Source organism: Hyposmocoma kahamanoa, unplaced genomic scaffold (genome assembly GCF_003589595.1).
Source record: "Hyposmocoma kahamanoa isolate Upper Pololo Valley unplaced genomic scaffold, ASM358959v1 63, whole genome shotgun sequence".
In the NCBI taxonomy this organism is placed as follows: Eukaryota; Metazoa; Arthropoda; class Insecta; order Lepidoptera; family Cosmopterigidae; genus Hyposmocoma; species Hyposmocoma kahamanoa.
This window is the reverse complement of record NW_020653851.1, coordinates 5,784,442-5,804,738: the sequence shown is the minus strand read 5'-3', so window position 1 is coordinate 5,804,738 and position 20,297 is coordinate 5,784,442. Positions and strand designations below refer to the sequence as shown.

The window sequence follows — 20,297 nt, the reverse complement described above, 5'->3', positions numbered from 1 at the left end:
TAATAGGAAATGAAACTATTTTTCCGGATTTAAATCGCGTATATTTGTTTTTTCAAACAAACCGACGTTTCGGGCCCTTTACAGGTCCCATGGTCACGGTTGACTCACGGTTGAGTAAAGGGCCCGAAACGTCGGTTTGTTTGAAAAAACAAATATACGCGATTTAAATCCGGAAAAATAGTTTTATTTCCTATGTGTAACAATCGCGAAAACCTAAGAACTCGATATGTATTTTTAATTTATTTTCAATTTTGTGAAATAACCTCACTAGTTTGTTATAATTATTAATCCATCGAACGAATTTTTATTGAAATTTATTTTTTATTACATTTTTATGAAAATTATCGATATAAATGATCGAACACAAAGAAAAATTCTATCGACTGGTGGACTATTCGATCTTTATGGTTTCTCAGAAGCATAATGCGACATTTTTTTACAATAACAAACCCTACTGTTGTGCGGAATCTAGTAACTGCACAGTTAACAAACTTTATGATTTACTTCATAGGTAATTTAACTCCCACCAAACTGCTCTCAGCTGCCATGTGTAACTAAATTACGAGTATAATACATCAACGAAGTGTAGTTTTTGTACGTTTTTAAATTACGCTAGTTAGGTATTTTGTATGACTATTCTATAGGATATTTAACGGAGAGTGTGCGATGGAAGTACACGATTTAACTCTGCCTTCCCCTTTCCATCACAGGAGGACTAGAGGTAGGCTTGGGTTCCACCTGTAGGTTGTGGATATTTCAAGGATTCGCACGAAGCGTTATGCTTCCACATTTATAGCGAACGTCTATGGAATGGAATGCCCTACCTGCAGACTTATTCCCTGAACGCTTTGACTAGTGCCTTTTCAAGGTGAAAGTGAATGTGAATAAGCATTATTTAGGCGCGTATGCTTCATCCTTCATCAGCCGACCTTTTCGACACTTTCCATTAGGTGAGTTGGAGGTCTGCAGGTCTGAGGATGATAGCCTAAAAAGTATTTTTTTTGTTTTTATGTTCAGAAGAAGTGGAAATTTTGCAAAAAATATTATGAATATATAAATCTCGCTCAATAAATGTCTTGAAAAGTGTGGTAACTTTTTTGACGCTGGCTTGCTGTGCGGGCAGATTGAACGACTGACGAACGCAGACTCACAAACGATGCGTTTGTATTATTTTGTTTAGTCCATTATGTGACCAGTTTAGTCATGTTATTGACATCAAATAACATGACTAACCTGGTCTATCAAGAAATCCTCTATCTAGACCTTACATCTTTTATTTTCAAAAAGTTTTGTCAGTATTCTTTAATATTAAGTTTTCCTTAACGACGTTTTCCTTCGCCGCAAAGCCATTGTAAACTTGTTCTACTGCCAACAAACTTCATGTGGTGTTTGTATGTTAAGAAGTTCCGAGAAGGTAAACTGGATGAGTATTTGTCTTGAGCTTACGCGTGTCATGTAGTGAACATGGTGGTGAATAATATTTTGCAACTTGTTTAGATTTTGCTAAAAGTTTTTTTTTTGATACATTATATTACATATTACATTCATATCAGAATCAAGTCTCCTTTGGCCCAGAAGTTGTTGTTATAGATAAAATATGTTGTTTTCGAACCGAAAACAATAGAGGATAATGATGTGACTAAAAATAGTCGACCGAGTGGCCCTTGATAAAAATATCGTATCTAAAACTGGGCTGAATTTACGAACGCGTAATTGAGCTCGATTTTAATAATGGACGATATATTGCTCGTCTTATTTATTTTACCCGTATACCAAGGCCTAAAACAACTACGGAACTAAGGATCATAACGTTCATAAGGCATGGCATACATTTGCATCACAGAGTTTGCATTCTTCATTTGAAATTGTAATTAGAGAATCGCTAATCGCGCTCTAGACGTTATTGCATTTGTATATTTTGTATGAAGAGACTTTAGCAAAATAGTAACTATGGCTGTTACTTTAAGATTGATTTTTATGAGCATTCTAAGCGCAAGGGCTGGGGGAAAATGTAATATTTGTAATACCAGCTCGTTAGAAACAGTTTATGTAAAAGGATGTAGGTACTGTAGAGTCTGTGTGTCGATTCGTTTACTCTTCGATCTGTGTCCATAAATACGTTGGTCTTCAACAATCCAAGACTTTTTTAAAGTTCTGAGTGGCACTGCGACTGTTATGGACAAGCGTGTAACTTACCATCACCACCACCAGGGACACGTACTTTGGTATTATAAAAAAAAGGTTCATATTACTAGTATATAATCTCGCAAATCTACAAATTTTTAGGTTCTTTGTCATCAATTAGTTGAATTTTAATTGAAATATTACTATTGATTTGAACTATAATGTTCCCTTTTTGTCTTTAAATAAAAAGAAAATTAAAAATTAATACGTTTTCTTGATAATATGCAAATTTCAACTGTTTCAACTTTTTTCAACGTTGTTCTTATCACAAAGTTTTTGCCGGAAAAGAAAGATTTTCATGTTAGTACCAATTAGAAAATGATATTAATAACCTAGATACAAAAATCATGTTACGTAATCTAATTTTAATAAGCAAGTTAATTATTTCAGTGTTAACAGATATATTACCTATCTATACTTTATTTTACATATATTTATTCACATTATAAAGCGCAATAGTCATTGTTCATTAACTTAAAGCCTAAAGCATCCAGTGTAATTTGTTATCATATACCTTACTTTTATAAAATATGTCATATAAAGACGTTACTAGTCTAAAAATAACACTAGATATAAGATCGAATGTTAATTGTAAGATATTTACGTGTAACTTTTTCTGTTAATAAAGAAATTTCAAAATCAAACCTATACATACTATGACAATGATTTAAGGTAGCAGGTGAAGACTGAAAATCAGCAATGCTGAGTCTTTAACCTTTTTGTCCGCGTCACTCAGTTGTATTTTCAATTAGTTTTTAACTGACGTCAAAAAGGAGGAGGTTCTCAATTCGATTGTATGTTTTCTTATTTTTTTTTATGTAAAGTACCCATTGTTTTTAATTTTGCTGTATGTGTATATGAATGATATAAATATTATTATTACTGTATGTTTTTTTTTTGTACATACGTTACGCGATAACTACGGCCGATTTGTGTACCAATTTTGATGACTCTTTTTTTGTTGGAAAGAGGGTACCTCAGGAGTGAAAATATTCCACATCTAAGGGTGACAAAATAGGCGATGAATGAGTTTTGAGGTCAGTTTTTTAGTACTCTGTACTGATTCGAGATTATTCAGTATTGTGATTCCTATATATCTGGAGAAATAAACAATTGTTTTATTTTATTTACTTATTTAAGAATTTTATTTTTTAAAAGAAATAACAATATGTATATGAATAACAACAGGTAAGTAATAAAAATATTAGGTCTCGCAATATTAACCGACCGCTAAATACCAACTTGCCACCTTGGATTCAATCGACAAGCGTGCCAAGAGGCTTGTAGGTGACTTCAGAGCCTTAAACACCGCCGTAAAGTTGTCTGCTTATCGGTATTCTACAGGATATATCGTGGAGAGTGTGTGATGGAATTGCACGATTTAATTCCGCCTTCCCCATTCATCATTGGGTTCTACCCCTATGTTGTGAATATTCTAAGAATTTGCACGAGGCGTTACGCTACCACATTGGAGGTCAAATGTGCACTTGTATGTTATAAAAAAATATAAAATGCATGGTCCCGATGAACAGGGTATTATCTCAAAAACACAGATTTTTAAGAGAGCAATTTAAACCGCTAATGTTATTTGGTTCTCCTCACCTGTATGTATTGAAAGCCTTACACACATTTAACAGTGTTTTCCAATACTTTTTATACTTATTCAGTTCCATAGTTTTGATAAAATCCTGAAATTGTTCAGAGAGATCTATAATATTGCCCTTTTGAAATAAAATATTTGTGATTCAGAGTTTTAATTAAACTATTCATGCTTAATACTTTGATGTGAAAATGAAAGAAGGAATAATATTCAATGCGATACAACTTTGAGGCACATAGTAGTATCTCAGAAATTACTCTATACTATGCAGATTACCATAATAATTTAATGAAAAAAATTCCCAAAAAGGTATTTACCTGGAAATAATGGTCTTAGTTTTAGAAATAAATATTTTCAAAACGCACTTACCTTATAATGACCACAAGCTGTGTTTTAGTTTTAATACCCTGTTCGACGAAACGTGTGTAATATTGAATACAACTGTGTTTTTTGTAATTATTAATACGAAGATCGAACACTCAGAAAAAATTCCTTCGATCCGGCCGGATTCGAACCGACGTGTTCTATCATACCGTGCGAGACGCTATACCAACTAAACCACGGGACGAACCAGCGGAGCTTACGAATTTTTCTATGTGCTTTGCGTCGTATCTTTGTATATGGTTTTTCAACGATTTTTTAGCCTAGCTTTTACAACTGTGTTGCTTAATTTTTGTGGCCAAAACGTGCAAAAAATTCAAAGATGTTACCCTGCTTGCCGCGCCATTTAACGTCCGATTGTTACAAGACCTTGATCATTAGAAAGATCTCGACTTTTTTTAATAGGACTGCATTTTGTAAAGCAAAAAGTCCACATTTTTAAGTTGATGCCCTGTTCATCCAAGGGAACGAAATATGTACATTTTTCTAAAAAGTGGTTTACATCTTTTAATAAACATTGATTTTATGTTCATTTGGGAAACAATATAACATATTATATATACTCGTAAATATTTTGCAGTATTTTTCTGACTTCGGTTTCCACTACATTTGTCCAAATCAGCCATACTAGGGCGCCTGGCTTTGTTCCAAACGACTTTTATTCTCCGTGCCCTAATTTTTTACCTATGTAAAAATTATTTTACTTTGTTATACCAATCCTAATTTAACTATACTACTAGGTTCTAAGAAGGACATAAAGTCAAATAATGATTCTGTACCAAGTCAATATACTTTATATATGAAGGACCTTATCCAATAATTGTATAAAATATTTTTTTTATTATTTTATGGTAATTGTGGTGAAATGTTTACCATTAATAATAATAATAATAACGCACACACTCAACATAGCCCCGCACTAGGGAAACCCTGTGTCGCGGGTGCCATGGACACACACATAGACAACAACAAATTACACCCAAATTCACGAGAGGAATAATGTAGGCCATACAAATATTTCTCCCGGCCTAGGAATCGACCCTGGGTCTTCTGCGTGACAGTCCGGCGGCATGGTAACGGTTCGGCCACAGAGGCAGTCAAATGGCATTGACAACATGATAGAAAAAAATCTTCTGATCTATGAAATTAGTTTTTTTAAACAGATAGAACAAAATAGAATACACATACCAGAACCAAATTTGATTTTATCGTTTAATAATTTGCTTCTACTTGGAATCGACTCCAAGATATCCTGACCATCGGGTCACCATCAGCAACGCGATGGTATCAAATAACAACTCAAGTAAGTACCGACGTCGAATTACATCGTAAAACTAGACACACAACTAGGGATTTTGAGTTTTTAGTGAATTTCAATATTTTTTTGTTTAACTTAGTTATGTTATTCCTTTATTTTTCTTATTTATTATATTTCCTTATTATGTACATGATATATTCATATATACAGAGAAAACCATAAATAGATATACAAGAATGTTTTATTATAAACGCCTTGCAATTGTGACGACTCCAATATATAAGATCATTTGACACCCCTTAGACTTTTACTTTTATTTTTTCCATCCTCTAAGGACACCCCGTTCATTCTCCGTTTAGAAGCTGCATTGCTTCCATGAAGATGTTAGCAGTATTTCGGTATATATACTTTTCGAGAACTGTATCAAAGAAGATACAAGCTTGTTACACATTATTTTTTCTCTTGCTTGTCATCTGTTGACATTATTTCAAATTTTTGATTACTATGTTCTAGATAAATGAATACAGAAGTTGTCACGATTTCAACAGAACAGAGCGTTGAGAAATTGGAGTTTGTTTGAAACTTCAAAGAAGAAATTAACCGTTCTGCTTATTTTGTTGCTTGTGTAAGTTAAAAACGCTTATTCGGAGAAATGAACAATATGTTCTATCCTGAAATAGATGATGAAGTAATAAAGGAACTTGAAAGTTATAAAGATCATGAAGTCGCGATTAGTAAACTAGATCTGGATTTATGGGAGACTCAAACGGAGACAAAGGAACTATCACATAAGTTGCAGCAATTAACAGAGGAGAATAGATTAAAAATAGAAAAATTCGAAGAAGAAATGAAGAGCATTACAAGATCGATACGGGAGAATATGAAAAAAGATATAAAAGTACAACGTGAAAATATGCAGGTGGAGAAGTCGTTCGTTGAAAAACGTCTAGATGAATTAACTGAGCGTTACAGTAGCTATTGGAATAGCCTGAAAAATAAAATAGATAGGGCCATAGTGAAGTTTACGGCCGACAGATACTGATGTAACATCTATGCCGTCTCTCAGCCAAGTTTCTGTAAAAACACTATTGCAAGGCATAACTATTGACGTAAGGCTACTAGGTTATATATTTTTTTGTTTAAGAACTACCGTCTCAAATGACTAGGTCGTCAGAGCGTTGGTAAGTTACTACAGCAAACTATGCTTTAATTGAGGTTAACGTAACATTAGGAGCACAAAAAGAAGCTCCATTAGCGGTGTGTTTTTGCTTTAAGTAAATTGTTAGCAGTATTGGGTAATGACGTTTAAAGTACACGATATGATAGTCCACTGAACAAAGCTACATGGCAAAGGGGGCTCTAGTAGGCTTTTTAGGAAAATTTGGAACAGTTGAGATAGTTGGAATATGTATAAGAAGTCGAAATTATTTTCTTCCATCCCGAAATGAGTGGCAACCTTTCCTCCTCTGAAAGTTCCCCACTGCCGAAGATCGTGACTTTGGACAAGTTCACCAGCAATAAATCTCCGCTCCAGTTTTCGGTTAGGTGTATTGCGACATTCACCGGTACTACCAGATTTTCGGCTACCTGGTCATAACATCGTTTCGAACTTCGTCCTCTAGGTCGTTTACCCTCTATTTTGCCCATAAAATTAGTTTTTTAAAGTTGTAACTTTAAAAAAGTAATGTTATGGGCACAATGTGGCAACGCAAGTGACTTTTCAACCTAACTACAACTTTGCCAATATGTTACACGCACCGTTTACTGAAGGCTGCGCGTGTGACATAACATAACCGTTTTAAATTTTATTTTCTGCGCTTTTGTGAATCAGGTAGTGATTCGTAATACTTTTATTATTTTGCACACCAGAATTTATTCTTTCCTTGTAGATCACTAGAATTTAAAATATAGTTAGCTATTTCAATGACTGATAATGACGACGACAATGTTTTTACTGATTGTGACTCTTCATTTTTACCTAGATACGTTTATTGTGGGTATGTTAATTGAAAAGGGAGAAGGAAACGTTTATTTTTATTATACGGTTTGTAGGATCAGACTGTAGATCAGCGAGTTGATTATTCATTGTTTTTAGTCCTTATTCATCTCTTAACTTTAGAATATAATTCATTCATGATTACATTGATGAGTGAGAAGGTCACGAGTTTGATTCCCGGTAGGACCACCTTTTGGGGATTTTTTTCTAAATTGGTTCTAGTCTGGGTGTTAGTTAATACCGTTGCTCTAGTATACATAGCACGGGAATTCTCTAGGTTATTATTATTATTGTCTTTATTTGAAGTATAGTACTCATTGCACCAACGATTTCGTGCGTTTTTATTGTCAATTGGGATTTACCATGTCAGTTCTCTGTTTATTCTACATACTTGTGTAAAGTTCAAGTACAGTCCTCCTTATAGTTATCCGTAGAGTAATCAAGAATACATACACCAAAGTGGATGTTTTTGTGTACGTGTTCATGGTACTAAAGGTGCAAAATAATTACAAAAAAATGTTCTTAGTTACAATTGATATGGTTCATTTTTGAGTGAGATATTTTGAGCACTTTGATTAGTTTGTACCGTTCGTATTTGATGTTTATTATACCGACATATTTGCACTGTTTTAAACGTGCGAATGAGGCAGGTTAAAATTCCTGGTAGTATTTTATGTGTTTGTATTAGAAGTTACCTTTAGTTATAGATGATAAACTAATAAATATATTTATTTCTTTTACAACGTTATGTATGACGAAACAAAATAAGATTAAGTTATCGCGTTATTTGGTTCATTATGCTGTAAGTTATGTTCTTGTCCGTTGAAATAAATGGCTTGGAAATATTATTTTTATTTAATTTTTAACCAACTTTTCTCTGTTCTCAATTCGACTTTCTTTTTGTATGTATGTTATGCGATAACTCCGCCATTTGTGAACCGATTTTGATGATTCTTTTTTGTTGGAAAGAGAGTAACTTTATAGTGGTTCCATTTAATTTTGAAGAAAATCATCCACCTCTAAGGATGGCTGTTCACGCATGAAGATTCATTTTTTAAATAGCGCCTAAATTTTATTATAAGGAACAATTATTTTAATGGTTGATTTTGCTATTCTCCAATTCAAGGCGTTTTTCTCTCAATATACTTTGAGTAGTGAGCACCGATTTTTATTATCTCCTGTGTCAAGTTCCTTATAGTGGCGAAGTACGGGATGAATCCGGGTTTGCGCACTTTCCGGTAACCGATTTCAATAAAACAATAGATGTAATTCCACGTACTCTTGACATAGGTTTTTTAGTACTCTGTACTGAGATTATTATGATACTAAGTGTCGGGAAGAACAAGTCATGCGCCTGGTGGTAAGCGACACGCCTGGCCATTTGCAAAGCTCTAAATTGAAAAGATCTGAGGGCACTGCAGTGCGTCCGTCACTCTGAGACATATTTTGACAAGTCCCACGTGCCTATAATTTGACCATTCAAAACCGGAGCGTAGTAATGTTCACATCACTGCTTGGCAGTAGAAATAGGTAAGGTGGCACTACTTCCCTGGATGAACTCTTTCACAAGGAATGTAAAATTGGTTGTACCTATTATAGTCAGAATATTTATATATTAACATTATGTAAGTATGTACCGTTGATTTGATGCTCACTGTATTACATCGCAGGTACCTACGCAATATTTTTAGTAGTAGTAGACGTCAAGAGTTTGTCCAGAGAAGTACTGCCACTTTACCTATTTCAACCGCCAAGCAGTAATGTGATTGATGAAAGGTAAAGGTGCTAGAGAAATTACAGGCACATGGGACTTGTCAACTTGTCTCAGGGTGACGGGCAAAGTGGCAGTGCCCCTAAGATCTTTGCGATTAAAAGCTCTGAGTGGCACTGCAATTGTTATGAATAGGTGTGTCACTTACCTCTAAGTGTACGTTTTTGTACGTAATTGTTCGTTTCGTTTTATAAATAAACACTTGTAAAATTGTAATAAATATAATAAACTGGTGCAATAAACATGTAAAATAATTTATTTGTATTATAAGAAAAAAAATCTTCTTATTCGTTTTTTTTTCTAAGAATAATGTGCTGCTTCCAATTGTGTTATAATTTTTCCGCGTAATGTCTCTTCATAAGATCTTTTTTTATAATATCAAGTGACAGGACGAACAAGTCGTGTGTCTGATGGTAAGTCACAATTAACATATAGTTAATTAATTATTGTAAACCAAAGATAAATACAAAGTTCGATTTGATTTAACTGCCTCGGTGGGCGAACAGTTACCATGCCATGGTTACCAGGCAGGACTGCCACGCAGAGGTCCCAAGTTCGATTCCCGGGCCGGGAGAAATATTTGTATGGCCTACATTTATTTCTCTCGTGAGTTTGGGTGTAATTTGTGGTTGTCTATGTGTGTGTCCATGGCACCCGCGACCCTGGGTTTCCCTAGTGCGGGACTGTATTGAGGGTGTGCATTATTATTCTTATTATTATTTTTGTTTTTTCCGAACATTCACTGATAGTGACGTGCACAACCTCAGTAAACTATAGAACATAGATTGTTTGTCCGCAAATGGCGTAATTACACCATTACTTATATAAGTAATGCGTTCTCCAACAAACTGTTTATGATTTTTCTGCTAGTCAGGATTATACTACGTGTTCCGTAGTCGTGGGTAGCGCAACGTCATGTAATAAAGACACGCACGATCATGTCAAGTGATGTCTTTTTTGTCGTACATCGCGGCGTTTGATGTAATTTAAGTATGTAATATAAAAAATAACCAGCCCGCTATATACTATTATGGCTACGTAAGGAATCTTTTGATATGAGAAATCCGATCTTGGTACAGACATATTGTACCTAGACTTACTCAGCTGGTTCGGTCTAGGCGATGGTTGACATTACGTTACCTGAAAAAAGGAAAAGATACATGTAATGATAAATCCGGAAAAATAGTTTCATTTCCTACATGTGATGATATTTTGCTATTGACAACTCTAGTTTTAGAGCTAGTTGCTAGTTTGGGTTAAGTTTATTTCCTGTGTAATGAAGGAAAAAACAAGTTGATGCATTTTTAATCGATGAAGATTTTGAACCGAAAAAAAGGAGCAGGTTCTCTATTCGACTGTATGTTTTTTTTGTATGTTTGTTACGCGATAACTCCGGTATTTGTGAACCGATTTTGATGATTCTTTTTTTGTTGGTAAGAGGGTACCTCCATAGTGGTGGTAATTTTGAAGAAAATCATCCACCTCTAAGGGGGAATGTTCACGCATGAAGATTCATTTTTATAAATAGCGCCAAAATTTTATTATAAGGAACCATTATTTTAATAGGTTGATTTTGCTATTGTCCAATTCAAGGTGTTTTTCTCTCAATATACTTTGAGTAGTGAGAACCGATTTTTATAATCTCCTGTGTCAACTTCCTTATAGTGGCGAACTAGGGGATGAAACTGGGTTTGCGCACTTTCCGGTAACCGATTTCAATAAAACTTGGCAGATAGATATAATTCCACGTACTTTTGAGGTCAGTTTTTTTAGTACTCTGTACTGAGATTATTGAGAGCCTAAGTTGAAGCTGGCATCTTTTTTTTTAATTTGAAATGAAAGGCACGCGTCAGCCTTAAACTTTACTTGGTAAATATCACATACGTAGCTCTAATTCTAAAAGTAAGTATCTAAAGCACTTGTGTTATGGAAATCGGATATAACGTCGGCACCACAAACACCCAGACTCGAGACAATATAAAAAAAAGTCAGTTTCTACACTAACCCGGCCGGGGATCAAACCCGGGACCTCAGAGACAGCAACACCATGAAAACCGGTGTGCAAGACACTCGACCACGGAGGCCGTCAAAAGCGTCGCGATAAAAAAGCGTCGATTTTTGAGATCAACAATCAATGTTCGTATTGACAACTATAGAAGAAATAATTCTGCAATAGAGCGAAAATGCTGTATTAATTTGGCATTCTTTTATTTTTCTTACTTGATTTACTTAGTAATATATGTACATATATAACACTTCCGGACACATAATTCGAGCCACCACGCATTTTCAGTATTAGGTGCCCTAAGTTTAAACAATGTTTGATGGATCAAAAACTATTATGCAATTTTGAAACCAGTATACTAAACGTCTTCTCCATAAGCCCTTGTTGGGAATTTGGATTTGCAAAACCCGGGTAAAACTTTTTCTTCGATGATAACACTATTTTTGTATTCTACTCCTTTACGGCAAAAATGCGAGGTGACTTGAATTATGTGTCCGGGAGTATATAAGAATCCGTGATAGCGTAGGTTGTGGGTTTGAATCCGGGCTTGCATCTCCTGAGTTTTCGGAACATATGTGCGAAATTTACTTTGAAATTTACCATGAGCTTTTCAGTGAAAGAAAACATCTTGAGGAACACCTGCACATGTCTGCAATGCAATTTCATGATGTGCGTCTGAAGGTCGTATATCGCATTGGACCTGCGTGGGAACTACAGTCCTACTTTTAGTAGAGCTACTTGTGAAAGGGTTCGTCTACGGGAAGTATTGCCACCTTACTTATTTCTGCCGCCAAGCAGTAATGTCAGCATTACTGTGTTCCGGTTTTGAAAGGTAAAGGTGCTGGTGAAATTACAGGCACATGGGACTTGTCAATTTACGTCTCAGGGTGACGGGTGTAGTGGCAGTGCCCTTCAAATTTTTGCGATTCAAAGCTCCGAGTGGCACTGCAACTGTTATGGGTAGGCGTGCGCACGACTTACTCGTCCCGTCACTTGATATTATAAAAAAAGCCCTATTGTGAGAGGAGGCCTGTGCCCTGGGATATATAGGCTAACTAGTATTGTTATTATTTTTATTTGATACTTACCGAAATCCGTGAATGGCCCGCTTAAACAAGACCTAAACCTTCTCTTTACAGAAGTAAAGGTTTTCGGCGGTGGACATATATGTAACTTTATAAATGTTTAATATTAACCAAAAAAATACTTTGGTGTGATTGTTAGAAAATGATTGCTAACATCGTATTTAGGAGCGAAAAATTTACTTTGAATAGAATTTTTTATTTTAAATACTAAGTAAGAATTTAAAGATTCAGAATTTTATTTGAAAAATGAATTGGAAACCAATCTCGACATTGAAAAGCGGAGAGATGAGTCGGATGAGAGAAGTAATCTCCTTGAGCCTCTCTCAGATTAAGCCTTCCTTCTAACGTTGGCGCGGACATTCGAGATATTCGTGAAATGCGCTAAAGGCGTTGCTTCTCCGAGCCGTCGGGGTTTTACGAGTAAATTAGTGCTCCGCCCAGGACCTGTTTACTCTTTGATCTATTGCTCTTTTAAAATAAATGTGATAGTTTCTCACGCTCTAGGGTTATAAAGGGTAAGTAATTTTCCAACCAGGTTACATAAAGCGGTTTCGTCTTGTGGGAAATAAACTAATTATCATTCTGACAATTCGCTTATTCAGTTATTACTTCTGTGTGACGTTAAAATACGAGTAAATGAGTGAGATTCTTTATTTGTGTAAACATGAGATACATGTATTCCAGAACAAGTACAGCTCCTACTGCCACAATCATGAGCGATTTGCCATATGGTCTTTTGGGTGGCGGTATCGTAGATTTTTCGGTTATTCAAAGGATTTTTTTATAATGTCAAGTGGCGGGACGAACAAGATGATGCTAAGTTACACGCCTGTCCATAACAGCTGCAGTGCCACTCAGAGCTTTGAATCGAATAGATTTATCACCCTGAGACGTAAGTTGACAAGTCCTACGTGCTGTAATTTCACCCTTCCCTTCAAAACCGGAACACAGTAATGTTGACATTACTGCTTGGTGGCAGAAATTGGTAAGGTGGCAGTACTTCCGTGGACGTACTGCTACTTTTCACCAGCACCCTTAAATAAAGAATAAATACTTCGGGTAGTATACTGTACTGTACCAATTTTCAAAGTTTTATTGGTTGTCCATACAAACTTTTCTCCTCTATTTCACCCCTTTAAGATTTGTTTGTGACAGGTAACAGTGGGACAGTATAATTATGGTGAAAGGCTGTGGGGTGGAACTTCCTGCTTGCAGACTTGTTCTCTGTACGATAACGTATAACCTGGTCCTTTTGAAGGCGAGACTGAATAGGCACTATTTAGACGTGCATGTTCCATCGTCACTTTTCATCAGGGGCCCAATTCTGCATTTTTTTTGGAAAGCACTGGCCATTGTAATTCCATTAAGACTACGTTGATATTACATTGCAATAATGATAATATTTGCTATTCCGTTCAATCTAGTAAAGGCAGTGAAGGTAGGAAGGAAGATATTCATTCATTCAATTACTAAAGATCGATATTGCCTTACTAAAACTACCATACAAGTTACTATGCATATCATAATTTTTATTTCGTTTAAACACCAATTTACTCTTCATATTAAATATACGTAATATTAATACACTACACGTAGACGTGCCATCAACTCATCATTGAAGAGCAGAATATCAAAAAATCACAATTGCAGTTAAATAGCAACTCTATGACAAGATATTCGCAAGCTACTCTCAACTTTTAGCAGAATAGAAACGTACAAAATCCTTCCATTAACAATGTACCGACACTCAACTGAGATGATTTCAAATTAGTTGGGGCCCAGGTGAGATGGTGGTCAATTGCGCACTTATTTATTAAAATTCTAGACTATTTAAACAATGAAAATTGCCACCGAATTTAGGTAGAGAATCCTTCTAATGATAATTTTGTATAGAAAGGATATTTTTTCATTCAGGTCACTTTTTTTCTAAAAAAAATTATTTACTTTGCGAAAACTTTCGATATGTTAGATAGTTTTACTCATCCGATTTCGAATAATGTTACTTTGTATCCAAATAACAAAGCACTCCTTGGCAATCGGGGCACCGAAAAGCCGGCGAAGCCTTTGTGCAAACACAAAGGATTGCGCTTTCAGCTACCAGCAAGGTTTGTAAGCAATGTTGTCTGTTACATTGCTATCTGTAACCATAGCCATTTCGCTTGATTATTTATTACATGCTATACTAAAATCATGAAGAAGAATTTGTTACTTTCACGTGAACTTTTACCGGAATCTTATGTGGTATTTGTAGGTCCGACTTGTAGCACTCGGTTGTGTGCAATTTCCGGTCAGTGGGGCAAAAATCGCCACGTTACCTTTTTAGGGAACATCGCAGCTACACAGTCGAGCTTAACCGTGAGTTAAGAAGCGTATGGCTCGTAGTTTGCTCGTGGTACCTTTTTCCCTTACACAGGACACACGTACACAAATAAAAGTCCGTATCTTGTGCCAAAGTGTAGTCATATACTTTATTAAGTTTTAGAAAAATCGTTCAGGACTCCAAAGAAGTGCTCGATCGATTTGCAGCATGTGGTTTTATAATGCAAACCATTGTTAAAGAACTAAACACATTGTCTTTCCCATATATGTACATTAGGGTTATTTGTGTATTTCTCAGTAATAAACTAAAACACGTGGTGCACTCATTGAAAGGCAAATTAGATCTAAATTATCGTTTTATACCAACCTCGTACCATAAAGTAATAAAAAAAGGTTATTTTCGACAATTTACCAAACGAAAACAAATTGCTATATAAATTTTAATATGTATTTGAACTCGTTATTGACATAATAAATTTTGACACACTGCTTGTACAGTAATAAAAAAATCTAAATTTACAAATACTAATTTATATTAATTCGAAATACAATTAATTACATACATACATACATAGCCTCATGCCCTAGGAGGGTTAGGCGAAGACGACGAAACGCTACTCTATCCTGACACAATTCTCGAGCCTCACGTACATCAACCACCCTTTTCATACTACTTCCTTTATTCTTGTCATTTTGGATCCCAGCTTTTTTGAGGATATCACTGATTCGGTCAATGTAAGTCCTTCTGAGACGTTAAATGCAATAACTTGTAGAAAAAAATGTAAATTATTACATTTGCGAAACTACTTACGTATACAGTGTATATTACCGTTTTCCTGTTTTACTTAAGATCTGTATAAATACTAAATATAAAAGAGTAATCAAAAGAAATGTTTAAAATAAATACCACATTGTAAAATATGGTAATAAACTAAAAAATACCTTTGGTAATAACTCGGGTGTGAGCCTATCTCTAGCGATGCCTGGTTAGTGTTCTGTATACCTAGTTTCGATGGCAATTTTTAACATTTAAGTATTCTAGAATATTTGCATGAAGTATAAATAGTACTTATATTTTGTTTTTTAAATGATATTCAATTATAGAAAAATTAAAGTAAATTACCACAGAAATTAGGTAGAGAACAGTAGCCTCAAAAACACCCTAAACAGTGCTTATATCCAACGAATCAAAATGCCATTTCATTGCATTTACCTAATGATTATGATGCTTTAGGAAGATTTGACGAGTTATAACCAAAAAACGGAATAGGCAGTAAATATTTATATAAAGTACATGTAATACGTAAAGGGTGAACAATACCTCGCTTCTTAAAAAAAAAACTTAATTCCTGGTTTCGCATCAAGGTAGGTAAATATACTCTGCTTATTCTGATTTAATAGTAATAAAAATAATGTCCCAGACAATCATACAAATCACTTGATCTCAAACTACGGAATTTCCTGTACCATGAGTACCAGAGCAACGGAATTCACACTGGGGTACTTCCCAGAATACTCAGACAGAATTTTGATATAGCTTTATCGATTACCTGCGGACAGGCTTTGCCTAGTGCAGGAATCGTAGGAAATTCTCTGTACGCGATATACGCTACAGTTGAGGTGTGTTACCTGGTTCTTTGTCGTAATTTAAATATATATAATGTAATGTAATAATATTTGTAAATAAATTATTTTGTAATTTTAAAGAATCAATTTAGAAAAGTTCGTGTCCCATATTTATCCTCCTGGGAATCAAACCCGGGATCTTCTCATCCAGCGCCCACAGTGCAAACCGTTAGGTCGCCGTAGACGTCTGGTTATAGCTCTGCTGTTGTATTTCAAAATTAATTCAGAATTTGAAGGATAGGCATGTGAATTTGTTCGTAATGTAGTCGTATGGTGACCAACTGGCTAATTGCAGGCGAAAGATAGTCTGACGCTATTCATATTGTCTTTCCGGTTCAAGCTTACCATTCGAACCACAGTTTCCTGACAGAATAATTAATAGAAACTTATGGACAACACCATCAAAACATTGACTAAAAATATTTAGAAAAAGTACTACTAAGATTTAGTTATGGATCATTTTATAACACAAACTGTGAATCACGTTGTTTATAAGCGGATTGTGTGACTTTATTCGCTGCCAAGGCGCGAAGCCTTACAACTGACCAAATGCTACATCTTTCCTTCGCCTTCACAAACAATGGGGATACAATTTTAATCATTTGTTAAGAATAGAAAATCAAATAAAAAAACATTTTTTCTCTGCACACAAATATAATAAAAGAAAAACAATTTCACTTTGTTTCGAAAAGTTTTTTGTTGTAGACAGTTTTTGGCTGTTAGCTATAAACAGCTTACCAACAATGTTTGTACGTATAATTTATGTTTTTGAGCAATTTTCATATTAGTTTTCGTGGCAATTTTTATTATTTAAGTATTCGAGTAATTTATCGTGAAATTTCAGGCAACTAACTACACCCGAATATTAAATAATACTTCATGATAATATTCTTGAATATTTAAATAACAAAATTTGCCACCGAAATTAGATAGAAAAAACTAACATGAAAATTATTACACGAAAATAGAGATTGCCACGCATAGAAGCTCTTCTCACGTTTTAGTATAAGCCATTTTACCTTTTTTTCCCGGCGAGGTGCAGTTGCTCTTGTTTGATGGCGACTTAGTTTCAGCCGCCGCCATTTTCTCCTTTTCCGTAGCCATGCTCACGCGCAGCTCACTGTACCCAGTATGCTTCGTTCACGCGACCGTCACGCCCCCTTTCATCACTATTTTCAAAAATCCGAAAAAGAAAACTTCAAATACCGTCCGCACGTCCACACCCAATGTTCGTAATAGTAATTTATGTATAATAAACGGTGAGTGATTCTTATTATCGATGACTTAAACTTGGCAAATACCCAGCCGACACCTTATTTACTTTTACTCATAAAACTGTTGAAAAATTAACCACAAGTTTGAATAAAAACCTGTCTATTTGATGAGCAGTTTTTGTGTTATAAGTGTGGTAGATGATCATACAGTGTGTGGATTATCCTTAAGCAGTGGTGTTTTTAAGTCTTTTCGTACGTGATGTATTAATTGGCGTTGGGTCACGGCGGTCGCAGCGTGACTTGCTCGTGTTATGTGTGCACTGCACAAAGCACAGCAAATACAACACTAAACGAACTGCAAACACACCATCAGCTTAATCCCGCCTGCTAATTACTTCACTACATCTTCTCATGTACACTAATTCACATTAGTCAATAATTTTTTTCGCGCCAATTAACAGGTTAACCTGTTCGCATAAAAATGTATATATTTGGATTTGTATACATTGAATGTAGCTATTTGATGTTGCAATTTGTTGTGTTTGTAAATACATATTTTTGGTTAGTTGGTTTTTTCCTATCATAGTTTAATTATAGTTTGACTTGTGATATAGCGGCGTTAGAAATAAGAACTTCAAATTTGTTTTATAGTCTGGATTGTCATCATAGCAATTTTGGTTTTATTTGAGCAAAAATTCAGGGATTCTGATTCAAATTTTAAGAAGACGTTAAACGTGTTTCTTAAAATAAGTACGAAATAAATTACCTTTTCAGATACGTGAACAATAAACTTGGTTAGACTTCCGTAGTTTTTTTTACTAAATAATTATCACTTACTCATTGACTTTTAGCTAATGGTAATAAATTAAGTAGATTTGTGTATATAATGTTGCGATCACATATTGTAGCGGTCTTGGTAAATATTTTTTGGGCTACAACGACAATATATGAATCAAATTTATGATTTTCATTAATTAATTCGTAACTAAAACTTTTTTTTAATTAATAGTGAAATTATAAGAAAGTGGCACAAAAATAGCACTAAGTATAATAATAACCCGACGGCCTCAGTTTTACGCCGTGTCAATGCGCTGCCTTAAATGGAGATGCGGAATTGGGGCAAAAGCATCTGAAAGTGAAAATGACAGAGTTTCCGATTTAGCCACCCGACGGCAGAGGCATTGAGATTCTTTCACTGCCACCCCGTTGCTATTATAAACTCTCTATTGTTAACACTGCACAATGTCAGCGTGTTTTATATATTCATACTAAATCATTGTTTCTCTTTAGGTTTGATTTTGGCCTCTTTGTTAGTTGACAGTTTCTATATTTTTAACTTACGCAAACGTTAACATATAATATATAATAGCGGCAGTGCAGTACAGTTCGTGTGTTTGGCTAATAGCTACCGCTAATTAGAAATGCATGAAGTGACAAATGGATTGCGTCGCGTAATTACACAAATTAATTATGGCCGTGGCGGCAATATTACGCTCTGTAGTGTACGTTACAGATTACAATAATATTAATGTTGTACTATGACTTATGCAGATGAATGAGGAGGATGTGTCAAATACGACTCTTAAAAGTTTTATATATCGTAGCCGATCACCGAACAGGCCTTTTTCAACTCTGTGTTCGGCGAGGCAAGGTCGCAACTCGGATGAAGCGATAGGACTACGGCGCGGTATTCTACGTTTACGGAGACTGTGTGTGTGTAGCGGCGGTCGTAGCCGTAGCCGTAAATTTCAGATTGCCGCATCGATAACATTATGATAAAACGTATATTTTATGTCTCTTCATAGCATCGAATACATAAACGTACAACTACAAATTTCACTACGTAACTTTGATTGCAAAGTGGCACTAATAAGGTCGCAGCGGCACAACCGGAACCTCGGATTTTCCGACTACCACTCACACATAACCTGTCAATACGCACAAATCGCAACGTTACGTAAGCGGACACGATTATAACCTGCAACACTGTCGATTTGCGTTATCGTGGGTAGCGCGGGCTCGAGACGAGATCGGTGCTCGGGGCCGAGCGAGCAGCGAGCAGCGAGCGGCTCGGGCGGCGGCGACGGCGGCGCGCGGCGCGAGGAGGCGCGCGGATGCGAGGGGCGCGCGATGAGCCCGGCTCGCCGGAGGCTGCGGCCCGAAGGGATCGATGCGGGCGGCGGGCGGCCGAGGAGTGCACGGAGGCTGGGAGGCTGCGCCGCCCCGCGCCTCTCCCGGCGCCGCGCACGCGCCCCGCAGCTCCTGATTCCGCCGCGCCGCCGCCGCTCCGCGCCGAGCCCCGGCCACCGCCGCGCCACCGCACCGCCGCCGCCACCGCCACCGGACATTTCAATTCCTTTCGGCTGATTTACGATACTACTCGGCTAATAATGCTATTTTTTGGTCTCGACGTCCTTGCTGTCGAGAAGATCGTTAGCCTTGTGGCATTCGTGGAACCTCTTGTAAACAATTTTATGGTCTGAGTGAAGCGGTCATCCCTTATTCTATAATGCAGGACTTGTAAGTGGAAGTTACGATGAGGTACTACCGTTTCATGGTACGATGACCCGCGGATCTCAACGCCTGCCGCTTAATAATGAGTCGTTATCTACTCCGGGTCCCCGAGATCTGGAGCCGCTCGAAGTTAGTCCCATTTGGATTACTTGCAATGTTCATGGGATCAGAGCGTTAAGTTATTACACTCGTGCCTCCTTGATAGATATAATTGCTTAACGTTGTTGGGTGGTTGCTAACAAAAACATTGACCTACAAAAATTATAAAATAATTGGGTTAAACTAAAAGTTGTTGATTTCGAAGAATATCGTCTTTCGTGCGATTTTGGTAACTACAGTGGTAT

At 36.1% G+C, this 20,297-nt stretch overlaps 1 protein-coding gene across 4 annotated transcripts in view; it reads right to left on the bottom strand.

The window, feature by feature from the left end:
* The window catches only part of LOC113230163 (solute carrier family 12 member 6), a 71,607-nt gene extending 51,976 nt beyond the window's left edge, over positions 1-19,631 (bottom strand). For all 4 annotated transcript variants that reach the window (XM_026463957.1, XM_026463960.1, XM_026463959.1 and 1 more), the window contains exons 1-2: positions 19,418-19,631; positions 17,245-17,394 (exon numbers count right to left, since the gene is read on the bottom strand). In XM_026463957.1, coding sequence (XP_026319742.1) covers positions 17,245-17,329 — 85 coding nt within the window. In that variant the 5' untranslated portion in view covers positions 17,330-17,394; positions 19,418-19,631. The remainder of the gene's footprint in view (positions 1-17,244; positions 17,395-19,417) is intronic.
* Between the last annotated feature and the right edge of the window lie 666 nt (positions 19,632-20,297).